This window comes from Octopus sinensis, linkage group LG25 (assembly GCF_006345805.1).
Source record: "Octopus sinensis linkage group LG25, ASM634580v1, whole genome shotgun sequence".
Lineage (NCBI taxonomy): Eukaryota > Metazoa > Mollusca > Cephalopoda > Octopoda > Octopodidae > Octopus > Octopus sinensis.
The window spans coordinates 18714262-18730036 of NC_043021.1; the positions used below are offsets into that span (position 1 = coordinate 18714262).

Here is a 15775-nt window from a genome sequence, read left to right on the forward strand (position 1 = left end):
GTACATACAATATGGGTGCATGGGTTCAAATTTACCATGGGTCTACTGTAGGGGATTGTGGCCTCAATCTTGCCCATGCTTCTATACAAATTAAAATCAGAAGGTTTTTAAAAAAAAGGGAACTGGAGAGGTGAAAGGATGAGTAGAATATTGGAAATACCTCGTTCCGTTCCTCGGACAGCAAATCCGATTTTCACATCGGTCATAAACTTAGCCATTTTGATAGCTACTTCACCAATTTGAATGGCTAATTCATACGTAGGTGCTAAACACAGACACTGAAATTAGAAGAAGAAATTGTAAGAAGAGGAAATGATAATGATGATGATGATGAATTTTGGCACAAGACCAGCAACTCCACGATGGAGTTGTTCTGTTCAGGAGGGGGAATTTTGCGATCTCAGTCACTTGCATGCCATGGAAACTGGTTAAGCAGCCCTATGAGCCTTAGGACTCAAGGCAGTAATGTTGACCAGCCTATACAACAGTGACCAGGCCCATCAATAACACCTTGAGAGAGAGAAAGAGAGAGAGAGTGCTCTATTTATTGGCAGGTAATCTCACAATGCAGACTCACAAATAGAGACCGCTCTAATGGCAGGCAGACTCACAGAGATTACTAGGTAACAGACTGATAGTAGAGACTCACAAATAAAGATTTCTTTATTAGCTGGCAGACGGACTCACAAATAGAGACCACTCTAATGTGGCAGGCAGACTCACAGAGATTACTAGGTGACAGACTCATAGTAGAGACTCACAAATAGAAACTGCTCTAATGGCAGGCAGACTCACAGAGATTACTCTACTAGGTGACAGACTCATAGTAGAGACTCACAAATAGAGATTTCTCTATTAGCTAGCAGACAGACTCATAGTAGAGAATCACAAATAGAAGCTGCTCTATTTGCTGGCAGGCAGACATACAATAACTGAAAACCCAGCTGGGTTCCTTTACAGGGTTCAGAGTAATGGTTAGCATTAGCCTGTGTAACATATTTTCACAAACCCATTTTTCTACAAAGACCATGGATCCTGCTACTCACCTCTTTGGCTTTAACTTAGCCAACATGGACAAGCACAACAACAAATAAACAATGAAAAGTGATGCTGATGATGGCAGTGATGATAAATCGAGCTCACCAATATGCCAGGTTCAAAGTTAACCCTTTCATTACTGTATTTATTTTGAGGTGCTCTGTGTTTCTTTCAATTAATTTTAGATATAACAGAGAATTTAATAAAATAACTTAGTTACCATTAAGCTGGTGTTAGGAACATAAATTGTGACTAAGGTTTGGTGGAAGATTTTAATTCAAAACTTATGAAAACATGACATTTGTACTCAGGGCCAGAGGCGGTTTCAGCTGGGTTGGTAACGAAAGGGTTAAATGGGAGCTTACAAAGTGTGGGGGGGGGGGGGGGGAGAAAAAGAAAAGAAAATAACAAAAAAAAAACCTCAGTAAGTACATATTTTTACCTGAGGGTATTTGAGGTTAACATCTACTCTACTTAGCATGGTGAGAACAAAGGCAGCTGTTTTTCCAGTTCCACTCTGAGACTGCGCAATCATGTTTACAGGGCTGACAACAAAGAGAATAAACACGAGATATAGATACATAAACACACACATATATATATATATATATATATATATATATAAAACACTGAAGAAAGAAAACAAACACTACCCCCATGACATCACACTATAAACTTGTAGGATGATGATGTCCTTTGATGTCCATTTTCCATGCTTGCAGGAGCTGGGTGGGAATTTTGCTGAGGTAGATTTTCTATTTCTGGATGCTCTTCCTGTTTCCAACCCTCACCTGTTGCCGAGTAAGGCGATCAGGAATTTCCCCGTGACCAGAAATGGTTCCATGGACGATTAGAAATAATGGACACGGCTTACATGACAGTGACACACATTTACAACTATATCGAGGTAAGGAAACACAGATCTTTACCTTTTGACCGACAGATTTAAAAAATAATTTTTTGTAACTAAACACTTTCAAACTTCAGACACTGGTAGAATGTGTCATATAAAACATCTTTTACTCTTAGCATTTTTGAGAAAAACTTATATTTACAAAGCTATATCACGTTAAAGTTCTCGCATTTCGGTAATTTCAACCAATCAATGACGTGTATTCAGCTGAATAAACTTCTTACCACACAGCCACACACAAGGGGGGGGGGGGTGCTGAAAAGTTCCTGGCTTTGGATAAAAGAAAATACAGGAGGATCAGTTAATTAGGATTTCATTCAAGACTAGCACTATGACCGGCAACACCGGGTCATAGTGCTAGTGCATGCATATACAGCTGCGTGCGTGTGCAAATACACGCGAGTACTGTCCAAATCTCTGACCAATCACATACAGCTAGCTGGCATTCAATTGGCGTATCAAGTTTCGGGCATTTTGATTGGGTTTTGGATAGAAAATTCACAAAAGAGTCACTTCTATTGATTTTTTAATGGCTTTGCGAGGTGACTGGGGAAATGTAAAGATGTGCATGACCACCCTTGGATGGTTTTGAATGACCATAGAAAGTGCGAGCCCTCTAACTGAAAAATTGTGGATCTGTATAAAGGACACACACACAGACAGACATTTTACCGTTTATATATATAGAGAGACTAGCAGTATCGCCCGGCGTTGCTCGGGTTGTAAGGGAAATAACTATATAAGCATTTTTAGAGAGTTATAGCCAAAAAATAGCAAAAAAATGCATTAAAAATTGAAAAAAATTAAGGTAGATTTTTTTTAAAAATCGTTGACACATCGTAGATATTTTTAGAGAGTTACTTCCCTTATATAAAAGCGAAAAAAATGCATTAAAATGGAAAAATATGATGGTAAATTTTTTTTAAATCGTAGACTCATGCTAATACCCAGAAGGGCTCGATATGAATCACGACTATAAGATACCCGCTTTTGGTTAAACTGCACCGCAAAATGTGGGAGTAGTTAGGAATCTAAATCGTAGGAGACAGACACACAACTTCACTCTTATATAAAGATGCTTTTTTTTTTTCAGTCATAGAGTTAGATTTATGGTCTTCAGTAGAAAATCCTTCGAATTCTGACTCGCTGCTTGATATAATGAAATTCGTATCCATTTTTTTGTCAGAATTACAAATTTTGAAAACACAATAGGAACAAATTTCGGAAAAAAATCTCCCATAATTCACGGAATTAAAATTACACTTCGATTTTTGTACAAAACTGTATTTGAAGTGTTTACGAAGTATAATGCGTGTTTTCACGAATGTACTAAAGAGATTTACTCTGATATTCTCATTTAAATATGAATAGGTAAATTCGGGCGGTTTGGTAACGAAAGGGTTAAACGGATGCATACATTTATTAATAACTATATATAAGTGTCGTCTGTTTATACATAAACAGTTTCATACTTTCAGTTTAGTCTTCCTCAAATCACTCTGTCGCTATTTACTCTCTTCCAAGAACATTTTCACTCACTCTTATCTCTTAGCTTGCCATACATTTTACTCATGTATCTATCAGCGTGATAGACAGAAACAAATATTACATCTAGTTTCACTCTATTCGTTGCACACTGTGTGTGTGCGTTTGCATGTGCTGTAAACCAGACTAAGAAAAGCATTTGACATACACACCAGAATGTGAGTTTTCTGTAAATTTTGCTTAATTGGAGTTTAAATTTTAAAAACTGGACCTGGCATGACCCGATGCATTCTACTCTTAAAAATGCTAGGTAAATTGTAATTGAAGAAATCCTATATTGTAGATTTCTATAAGTGACAAAGGGAGGCAGATAAAATCTGCCTTTTATAATAAGAGATATTCCTTTCTCAGATACACACACTTATTGCAGTAGCCCTTCAGTTTTCCTAAGCCCTGTAAAAGAACTCAGAAGGTTGGGCCTCCAACCAGGTCCTTTGTGATACCCTTAACACCAGGAATTTTTCAGTACCCCCTTCATACAGAGAAATGTTTCCATTGGTGAGACAAAACGAGCTGAAGTATACTTACGGGTTGGCTAGTAAAGTTGGCAAAGCAGTTTCTTGAATTTTTGAAGGAGCATCAAATCCCATTGCATACACACCTCTAAGAAGTTCAGGTTTTCTGTCGATAAAACACACATGTACAAGATTAACTATTCATCATTTAACCCTTCAGCATTCAGATTATTCTGTCAAATGTAAAGCTTATGTATTCACACCATGTAAAATTAATCTTGCATCATTCCATGGCTTTGAGATTTCAATGATGTGATTGTTTATTATTAAAATGACACAATAAGGTAGCTATGAATGACCATATCTGACTAGTTTGAACATAAAATAGGTAGAATATTCTAGCCGGATATGGCCAGTTTAAACACTAATGGGTTAAACTTACAATTTTCTGGACTGTCATAGATGAGACAATCAATAAACTGTTGATCTGCTGAATAATGTTGAATGAGAATGAGTAGTTATATACCCTCTCTACATGTAGTCTACAACAAATTCCGATGTAATCTATACCATCTAAAAGATATTTGTAGAAAATTTCATTGAAAAATATCAATTTTTCTGAATGTTACAAGTATACAAAGTTGACTCATGTGAATTATCCTACAAAATTTTAAACCAAACAAATTCTTATATTGTCGTAATCTACACCAAGTATTCGGAAAAAATTTCATTGAAAAATAGCATTCTTTACATTATTTACATTTGATGGATATTTGTCCTCATCTTGTTTGTTGTTAACACAACGTTTCAGCTGATATACCCTCCAGCCTTCTTCAGGTGTCTTGAGGAAATTTTTGTTATGTACTTGTCTGAGTATTTTTTTTATCATGCCTAATGCACCTACTATGATAGGAATTGTTTCTGTTTTTAGATTCCACATTCTGGTTACCTCTATTTTCAGGTTTTTCTATTTTGAAAGTTTCTCCATTTCTTTTAGAGAAACGTTGCCATCTGCTATTATTATTATTATTATTAATGTTATTGTTCAGGTCACTGCTTGGAATTGAACTTGGAATCTTGGGGTTAGTAGCCCACGCTCTAAACCACTACGCCATATGCCCATGGGCATATGGCTTAGCATTTTTCTGAATGTTACAAGTATACAAAGTTGACTCATGTGAATTATCCTACAAAATTTTAAACCAAACAAATTCTGATATTGTTGTAATCTACACCAAGTATTTGTAAAAACATTTCACTGAAAAATAGCCATTTTCCTTACAGATATGAGGAAACAAAGCGGGTGGGAGGACAGGGTATACTTGTGTAGTTATGCCACAGTGAAGTGGATAATAGTTATGTTTAAGGCGGCGAGCTGGCAGAACCGTTAGCACGCCGGGCGAAATGCGTAGCCGTATTTCATCTGCCGTTATGTTCTGAGTTCAAATTCCACAGAGGTCGAATTTGCCTTTCATCCTTTCAGGGTCAATGAACTAAGTACCAGTTACGCACTGGGGGTCAATGAAATCGACTTAATCCGTGTATCTGTCCTTGTTTGTCCCTTCTGTGTTTAGCCCTTTGTGGGTAGTAAAGAAATAGGTATTTCGTCTGCCAATTACGTTCTGAGTTCAAATTCCACCAAGGTCGACTTTGCCTTTCATCCTTTCAGGGTCGGCAAACTAAGTACCAGTTATGCACTGAGGGTCGATGTAATCGACTTAATCCATATGTCTGTCCTTGTTTGTCCCCTCTATGTTTAGCCCCTTGTGGGTAATAAAGAAACAGATAGTTATGTTTACTTACAGATTCAAGTCATTGAATGTCTTGACAAAATACAATGGAGAACGAGGGTCTTTCCTCAACACTTCAAGATCTGTCTTTGTGGTAACCAATTTAGATCGAAGAATTTTACGCAAATATGAAGCATCTTCCTTTGAGGTTTCTGAAATGCCAAAATATACACACAATTGTTTATACATGCTGTTGTTGGTTTTTATACGCAATGGAACCCTCACATCATACATACATACATCACATTGTCATCATCATCGTCGCCGTTTAACGTCCATTCTTCTATGCTTGCATGGGTCGGGTGGAGAGTTTATTTGTGGCAGATTTTTCTACAGCTGGATACCCTTCCTGTTGCCAAGCAGGGTAATAATCCCTATGGCCAGACATGTTCTTGCAGAATATTGGAAATGAATGACACTGCTTGTATGACAGTGACACTCATTTACAACTATCATGCAATGCCAAGAAGACACAAAAACACACAGACATGCATATATATATATATATATACTCTTTCACTTGTTCCAGTTATTTGACTGTAGCCATGCTGGAGCACCACCTTTAGTCGAGCAAATCAACCCCAGGACTTATTCTTTGTAAGCCTAGTACTTATTCTATCGGTCTCTTTTGCCAAACCGCTAAGTTACGGGAACATAAACACACCAGCATCGGTTGTCAAGCGATGTTGGGGGGACAAACAAAGACACACGAACACATTCACACACACATATATATATATATATATATGACAAGCTCTTCTTTCAGTTTCTGTCTACCAAATCCACTCACCAGGCATTGGTCAGACCGAGGCTATAGTAGAAGACACTTGCTCAAGGTACCACGCAGTGGGACTGAACCTGGAACCATGTGGTTGGTAAGCAAGCTACTTACCACACAGCCACTCCCATGCCTATATATATATATGAAGAGAGAGAGAGAAAGAGAGAGACTTTCCCTTGGATAACATCGGTGGCATGGAGAAGGGAGGCTGGTATGCATGGGCAATTGCTAGTCTTCTATAAAAACCTTGCTTGGACTTGTGGTTTAGAGGGGAACTTTCCGGATGCAATCCTATGGTCATTCATGACCAAAAGGGCTTGAGATGCTCTGTGTTTCTTTCAATTACTTTAAATATAACAAAGAATTTATTATAAATTGTGACTAAGGTTTGGTGGAGGATTTTAATTCAGAACTTTTGAAAACAAGACATTTGTACTACAGAGCCAGAAGCAGTTTCAGGTGGGTTAGTATCAAAAGGGGGGTTAAGAATTGTTTATTATATATTTTAACCCTTCTGTTACCATATTTCTGTTGAGATGCTCTGTGTTTCTTTCAATTAATTTTAGATATAACAAAGAATTTAGTAAAATAACTTAATTATCATTAAGCTAGTGTTAGGAACATAAATTGTGACTAAGGTTTGGTGGAAGATTTTAATTCAGAACTTAAGAAAACAAGGCATTTGTACTACAGAGCCAGAGGCAGTTTCAGCTAGATTGGTATTGAAAGGGTTAAGAATTGTTTCTCTATTATATATTTCAACCCTTTTGTTACCATATTTCTGTTGAGATGCTCTGTGTTTTCTTTCAATCATGTTAAATATAACAAAGAATTTAGTAAAATAACTTAGTTATCATTCAGCTAGTGTTAGGAACATAAATTGTGACTAAGGTTTGGTGGAAGATTTTAATTCAAAACTTATGAAAACAAGGCATTTATACGACAGAACCAGAGGTGGTTTCAGTCATGTTGGTAACGAAAGGGTTAAGGAATCCACCATCAACATCTGTAAAGTGCTTTAGAGTTAGGAAGGGCATCAAACCACAGAAACCACACCAAAGCAGACAGTAAAACCTGGCACCGTCCTCTGGCCCCTCCAGCTCCCATCAAAGCATCCAACCCACGCCAACAGACATTAAATGATGATGATGATGATATGAACTTGCTGACTAAAAGTCCCAATCTGGTACCACCCCGAGCCAGTCAGTTCTCCATCCTCCCACTATAACTGATATAATAGTCATCTTACCAACATCATCTTCGTCAGGAGTATCTCCTGCAGGCTTCACTGTTGTGGATGATGATATAGTCGTAGAACTCTGATTAGGGGCAGCTGTTGGTGGGGTGCTGTTTGAATTCTGGTTCAATGTGGTTGTGTTTTCATTTTTCTTCAGGGTCATCTCACTCACCTGCAGTAAATAACATTATTATTATTATTAATATTAAATATAACAAAGCTAGAAAACATTATGATTCAAACATTTTCTCTTATTTTATTTCGTTGCTTCACTGGCACGTGTAAAAAGATTCGAGCAAGGTCATTGCCAGCGCCGCCTGATTGGGCACATAAAAGCACCCACTACACTCTCGGAGTGGTTGGCGTTAGGAAGGGCATCCAGCTGTAGAAACTCTGCCAGATCAAGATTGGAGCCTGGTGCAGCCATCTGTTTCGCCAGCCCTCAGTCAAAATCGTCCAACCCATGCTAGCATGGAAAGCGGATGTTAAACGATGATTTTCTTTACAAATCATCATCATCACTATTATTATTAACTAGATGGCCTCGTGCTGTCAAAAATGACGGCTAATTGTAGTATCTTATATGTAAATAAGGTACAAAATATTCACAGATACAAACATTCACATACATCCCTTGTACACACACACACATATACTCACACAGAGTTGAAACGCTGTTTGATTTTTCTTTTCAGCGTTGAATGTTCACCATCCCACTTCCATTGCACACACACACACACACACACACTCAAACAGAGTTGAAATGTTTGATTTTTGTTCACCGTAGAACTTCTATCATCCCACTACCATGTTTGCCATCACCCTTCCTTCCTTATTCATCTATCACCCCTTCCTTTCTCATTCGCATGCTGTGACAGAGAAATACACAAGAGTATTATTATTATTATTATTAATGCAGCAAGCTGGCAGAATCGTTAGAATGCTGGGCAAACTGCTTGGTGGCATTTCGTCCATCTTTCTGTTCAGAGTCGACAAAATCATGATCATTGTTCGACCTTGGTTGAGACAATGGAATTTACCATGCTACGCCAGACTTCACGGTCCATCATAGCATTACGGAGGTCCTGTTGCTGGATGCCTGTATCCCTGGAGATTACATCAGGGTAGGAGAGTGTGCGCCTTCTGGTATCGCGAGCAGATGGCTTCCAGAGGAGAAGAGTAGAAATTACCTCGTTTTCAGCTCTACAACAATGTCCAGCAAACTGGACTCTTCTACCTTTCACAAGAGATGACACAGATGGTAATTTCCCATATATTTGCATTTTGGTTGGATGACGCTTCCACGAGAGATTTTGAGCTCTCATAAGGAGGCGAGTGTAAGTTCCATCCAACCGCCTCTCAAGCTTCTTTGATAATGTCCAGGTTTCTGAGACATATAGTAGAATTGGTTCGACTGTGGCTTTGAAGATTTAAAGTTTGAAATCTCTACTTAGATTTGATGACCAGATCTTATGCATATCATTACAAAATAATGATATGCAAAATAAGTACCACTCAAGCATTGGGGTCAATGTAATTGACTAACTCCCTCCCTTCAAAAACTGCAGGCCTTGTGCCAAAATTTAAAACCATCATCATAGTTATTATCATCATTGGTTATTATTGAAGGTGGCCAGCCAGCAGAATAGTTAGCATGCCAGGCGAAATGCTTAGCAGTATTTTGTCTGTCTTTATGTTCTGAGTTCAAATTCCACCAAGGTTGACTTTGCCTTTCATTCTTTCGGGGTCAATAAATTAAGTACTAGTTGTGTGTGTGTGTGTGTATATATATATATATATATATATATATATATATATTAGATTATGGCAGAATTGTTAGCATGTCAGGCAAAAGCTGTCCCCCTCATTTTTTGGGGGCTTTACAATGTTCAAATTCTGCCGAGATCAACTTTGCCATTCGTTCTTTTGGGGTGGCTATAAATTAAGTAGCAGTTAAACACTAGGGTCAATGTAATCGACTTAACCCCTTCCACCAAATTTCAGGCCTTGTGCCTATAGCAGAAAGGATTATTATTATAGGATGTTTGTTTGTCCTTACATTCTGAGTTCAAATCCTGCCAGGGTCAACTTTGCATTTTGTCCTTTCAGGATTGACAAAATAAGTCCTAGTTGAGCACTGGGGTCAATGCAATGAACTGACCCCTTCCTCAGAATTGCTGAGCCTTCTACTTTAGCCTCAGGCCAACCAGAGCCTTGTGAGTGCATCTGGTATGCGGAAACAGAACGAAGCTTGTTGTGTGTGTGTATGTATACACGTGCCTTTGTATCTGTCCCCCAGCACCACTTCACAACTGGTGTTGGTGTGTTTACGTCCCCATACCTTGTCAGTTCAGCAAAAGACTAAATTTCAAGCTTAACAAAAACCTATAAGTACAGGTGGAATCGATTCATTAGACTAAAACTCATCAATGCACTGCCCCAGCATGGCCCCAGTCTAATGACCAAAACGAGTAAAAGATTAAAGACGAAGATTGAAGTAATTAAGAAAATTGTCCCACTTACCCGCATAGCCAACCCCTGCTCCTGTTCATTGACTTGTGCCGACCAGTCAGACATATTTCTACAATAAAGTAAAAAAAAAAAAATATATATATATATATATGAATAGACATTAATAGCATAGACTTCAGTTAGGATTGAACCTGAAATAATAACATTTAAAATGGAAAGGATTACAAACTCATACCTAAAGATGTCATACAATCAGCATTCTCCATCTGACCAGAACTCTGTGTGCGTGTGTGTATAGATGGCGCATGGCCTAATGGTTAAGGTGTTTGGACTCATGATCAAAAGGTCGTGGTTTCAATCCCTAGATCGGGTGTTGCGTTGTGTTCTTGAGCAAAACACTTCATTTCACATTGCTCTGTGATCACCTCAACACCTGACTTGTGGCACACAGTGCACCTGTTCAGACAACATTTTTTTTTTCCAACTGGGGTAACCATGTACCTTCCCTACAGCAAGGCACACGTTCCTTGCTCATCACCTGGGCACAAACCCACCTCCTTCAATACTATTCCGCCGTCCTCAGTTGAGGGAGTCTTGTTTTGCCAGTAACTAGGTGACCTCACTGATGCTGGTGCCATGTAAAAAGCACTCGGTATAGTGGTTCACATTAGGAAGGGCATCCAGCCATAGAAGCCATGCCAAAACAGACAATGGAGTTTGGCGCCGTCTTCTGGCTTGCCACCTCGACCCATGCTAGTATGGAAAATGGATGCTAAACAATCCTTTCTACTAAAGGCACAAGGCCTGGATTTTTGTAGGGAGGGGGCCAGTCGATTAGATCGACCCCAGTGCGTAACTGGTACTTAATTTATCGACCCCGAAAGGATGAAAGGCAAAATCGACCTCGGTGGAATTTGAAGTCAGAATATAGCGACAGGTGAAATACCACTAAGCATTTTGTCCAGTGTGCTAACGATTCTGCCAGGTTGCCACCTTCAAATAGATGTTGAATAATGATGTCGTCATCACTATCGTACAAGTAATGTCATTGATTTACAAAATTCTGCCTTTCATCCCTTTGAGAGTGAAAAAATAAAGTACTGGTTGTGTACTGGGTTCAATGTACCAACTTTCCTACCCCTAAAATTGCCGACCCTGTGACAAAATTACAAAACATACTAGCAACAAAAGAAATTTCGCAAAAAGAAAGCAAGAAAAAAAAAAAAACTGATGGAGCAAAATAAATACCTATTTCTTTATTACTCACAAGGGGCTAAACAAGTACAGACATAGGTATTAAGTTGATTACATCGACCCCAGTGCGTAACTGGTACTTAATTTATCGACCCTGAAAAGATAAAAGGCAAAGTCGACCTCGGCGGAATTTGAACTCACAACATAATGGCAGACGAAATACCGCTAAGCATTTTGCCCAGCGTGCTAACGTTTCTGCCAGCTCGCCGCCTTATAAATAAATACCAGTTGACTTTCATGAAAGACAATGCTGCTTACACCTCATGATCATCATAATAATAATAATAATAAATTCTTTTATCATCATAATAATAATAATAGTAATAATAACTTAAAAATTCTTTTGAAGGAAACAAGCAGTCAAGTGATGTTAGTTGCAGAGAGATTTTTCACAAAAAACAGTTTGGTAATAAAGGAATTGAGTGGCTGTGTGGTAAGTAGCTTGTTTACCAACCACATGGTTCCGGGTTCAGTCCCACTGCGTAGCACCTAGGGCAAGTGTCTTCTACTATAGCCTCGGGCCGACCAAAGCCTTGTGAGTGGATTTGGTAGACGGAAACTGAAAGAAGCCCGTCATATATATGTATGTGTGTGTATGTTTGTGTGCCTGTGTTTGTCCCCTTAGCATCGCTTCACAACCGATGCTGGTGTGTTTATGTCCCCGTCACTTAGCGGTTCGGCAAAAGAGACCGATAGAATAAGTACTGGGCTTACAAAGAATAAGTCCCGGGGTCGAGTTGCTCGATTAAAGGCGGTGCACCAGCATGGCCGCAGTCAAAATGACTGAAACAAGTAAAAAGAGAAAAAAAAAAAGAGAATTATTAAACTAAAAACTTGGTTTTGTACCTTATTTATTCTTTACTCTTTTACTTATTCTTTGTAAGCCTAGTACTTATTTTATCGGTCTCTTTTGCCGAACCGCTAAGTTTATGGGAACGTAAACACATCAGCATCAATTGTTAAGCAATGTTGGGGAACAAACAAACATACGCACACACACACACATATATATATATATGACAGGCTTCTTTCAGTTTCCGTCTACCAAATCCGCTCACAAGGCTTTGGTCGGCCTGAGGCTATAGTAGATGACACTTGCCCAAGGTACCATGCAGTGGGCCTGAACCCAGAACCATGTGGTTGGTAAGCAAGCTACTTACCACACAGCCACTCCTATGCCTATTTATGTATAAAATACTACAATTAGCCATCATTTTTGACGGTATGGGCCAGCTAACGTTTATATATTTTCCAGACCTTTGAAGGTGCTCCAACTTAGCTTTGGCCATGATGGCTAAATAGCAGTTTCAAATTCTGGCACAAGGCCAGCAATTTTACAGGGAGGGAGGGAGGAGATAGTCAGTTACAGTGACCTCAGTACTTGACTAGTTCTTTATTTTTACAAACCCCGACAGGACAAAAGGTAAAGTGGGCCTCAGTAGGATTTGAACTCAGAACGAAGCAAGCCAGAAATGCCACTAAGCATTTTGTCCCAGGTGCTAACAATTCTACCAGCTCACTGCCTTATTTCAATTGCTCAATTTCTTTCTACTATAGAGGTGAGGGCTGAAATTTGCAGGGAGGCAACCTGTCAGTTACACCGATCCCTGCATTCAACAGGTACTTTATTTTATTGACCCTGAAAGGATGACAGGCAAAAATTAATCCCAGTGAGATTTGAACTCAGAACTTAGCTCACTGAAATAAATGCCATTAAACATTTAGTCCAATGTGCTAATGGTTTTACGAGCTTGCTATCATCATTATCATTGGTTAATGTTTGCTTTCCATGGGTTGGACGGTTTGACAGGGGATGGTCAGCTGGAGAGCTGTTGGATGTCTTCCAAACACCAGCCACTTTACAAGTGTGCCGGGTGCTCTTATGTGACACCAGCACAGGGGCATTTCATGTGGCACCGGCACAAGTATTTTTTACGTGGCACCGACACCAACAACCCAACATGTGTTGGCACACACACTGTATCAAATACTAAAAGCAATACCTGGTAAGTGGCCATTTAACAAGGTTTTTTATGATTCACAGAAGAACAAAGCGCTTGAACTTGTTTACATATAATTAGTGTTGTTAAGTGTAATTAGTAGGAATTACTAAGACTGACAGAGTTAGAGACAAACTAGACAGAGGACAGAGGAGAATGTAAATAAAATGAAAGCGAAATCTCAAGTTGTCACTGAGGAAGAAGTCATGTGATGAGTGGAGTGTAGGTCAGTATAGTGAGTGGAACTTGTCGAGCTGTCAATTAGTGGAGTATGGGTTGATGTGGTGAGTGTAACAGTTAGTCATAATGAGTAGCTATCATCTGTGGAGTATGGGTTTAAGTAGTGAGTGGAACTTGTAAAACTGTAAAAGAGTTGAGTGGAGTATCTGTAAATGTGTGCGTGTATACGTGTATGTATGTGTGTGTGTGTGTATATATATATATATATATATATATATATGTCTGTCAGGTCACTTTCGAGTGGTAACATGTAACCCAGTACAACCTGTTGCATGGTCGGGTCGTCGGCGACTAAATCGGCAACCCCACCAAGCTTGCTTGGTGAGGAGGGTGTTTATTGGACACCCCGCGCGATGAAAACAAAACCTGTCAGAGAGTCCAATAAATGTCTTAAGGCTGTATCATGCGCGGGAACATAGAAATAATCGGACTGAATACCCGATCGCGCGGTTAAACCATTGGGAGTGAAGGACTCCTAGCCTTTGTTAGGGCATCCTTCTAGGAGAAGGTAACTCAGGTAACTGGAATAACTCCAACATAAAACCTGCGGCTCAGTGGTTACCGATGATGTTGACTTGTTCTTTTCGGATTATGGCTGCTGTTGCTTAGTGAGTGGGATTGACACAGTGCACAGCCTTTCCTCACTTTAAAAACAATCTTCTTGCACAGGCATTGCACGATAACAACATTGATTAAGCTTCGTACAATGGCCATACCCGATAATGAGGGGGCAACCACCATATATATATATATATCCTGGGTTCACTTTGCTGAATTATAAATATTTTACTGAATGCATATCCAAGAGAATTACAATGACTATGGAGACTAGTACATTCTTGTATTCTTTTGCTTCGGTTATTTGTCTGTGGCCATGCTGGAGCATCACCACGAAATGTTTTTAGTCGAACAAATCAACCCCAGGACCTATTGTTTGTAAGCCCAGAACTTATTTTATTGTTCTCTTTTCTTTTGTCAAACTGGTAAGTAATAGAGATGTAAACACCAACATCGGTTGTCAAGCAATGGCAGTAGGGACAAACTATATATAAATACATACATATCTCTTTTACTTGTTTCAGTCATTTGATTGCGGCCATGCTGGAGCACCACCTTTACTTGAGCAAATCGAACCCAGGACTTATTCTTTGTAAGCCCGGTACTTATTCTATCGGTCTCTTTTGTCGAACCGCTAAGTTACAGGAACGTAAACACACCAGCATCAGTTGTCAAGTGATGTTGGGGGGACAAACACAAACATACACACACACATGTATGTATATATATATATATATTATATATATATATATATATATATATATATATAGATACAGATATATGTCAGGCTTCTTTCGGTTTCCGTCTACCAAATCCACTCACAAGGCTTTGGTCGGCCTGAGGCTATAGTAGAAGATACTTGCCCAAGTTCCACGCAGTGGGACTGAACCTGGGACTATGGGACTGGAAACGAAACTGTTTCCCTCACAGACCTACCAATATCTATCATATTTATTCCATTGCTTGCATTGTTTGAACTATTGGACAGGAGTTGGCAAGTCATGAGACTGCGCCAAGTTCAAGAGCCTGCTTTCGCATGGCTTCTACAACTAAATGCCCTTCCTAACGCATATATATATATATATATATATATATATATATATATATAGAGAGAGAGAGAGAGAGAGAGAGAGAGAGGCAATGACGAAAGACCGAGATCTCTGGAGATATGCTGTGACTGCAAAGACCCGGGATGCTTCCTGCACCAATTTCGCATAGCCCCAGCCCATCCAAAGTACCTTGGATTGCAGAACGACCTGCTGTGCTTGAGGAGACCTACATCAATATCAAAATAAATATCAAATGGAAATTGTAGTTGTGATACTTGTGCCGGTGGCACGTAAAAAGCACCATCTGAATGTGGCCGATGCCAGTGCAGCCTTGACTGGCTTCTGTGCTGGTGACACCTAAAAAGCACCATCCGAATGTGGCCGATGCCAGCGCTGCCTTAACTGGCTTCTGTGCCAGTGGCACATGACCTGCTGTGCTTGAG

General features: G+C 39.3%; 1 protein-coding gene across 4 annotated transcripts in view; it reads right to left on the minus strand.

Annotated features, from left to right (window-relative positions):
- The window catches only part of LOC115224269 (ATP-dependent RNA helicase DDX19A), a 39466-nt gene that overhangs the window by 14369 nt on the left and 9322 nt on the right, over window positions 1-15775 (minus strand). For all 4 annotated transcript variants that reach the window (XM_036513393.1, XM_029795081.2, XM_036513394.1 and 1 more), the window contains exons 2-7: window positions 10283-10340; window positions 7772-7931; window positions 5755-5893; window positions 4025-4117; window positions 1481-1583; window positions 161-278 (exon numbers count right to left, since the gene is read on the minus strand). In XM_036513393.1, the coding sequence (XP_036369286.1) occupies window positions 161-278; window positions 1481-1583; window positions 4025-4117; window positions 5755-5893; window positions 7772-7931; window positions 10283-10336 (667 nt within the window). In that variant the 5' untranslated portion in view covers window positions 10337-10340. The remainder of the gene's footprint in view (window positions 1-160; window positions 279-1480; window positions 1584-4024; window positions 4118-5754; window positions 5894-7771; window positions 7932-10282; window positions 10341-15775) is intronic.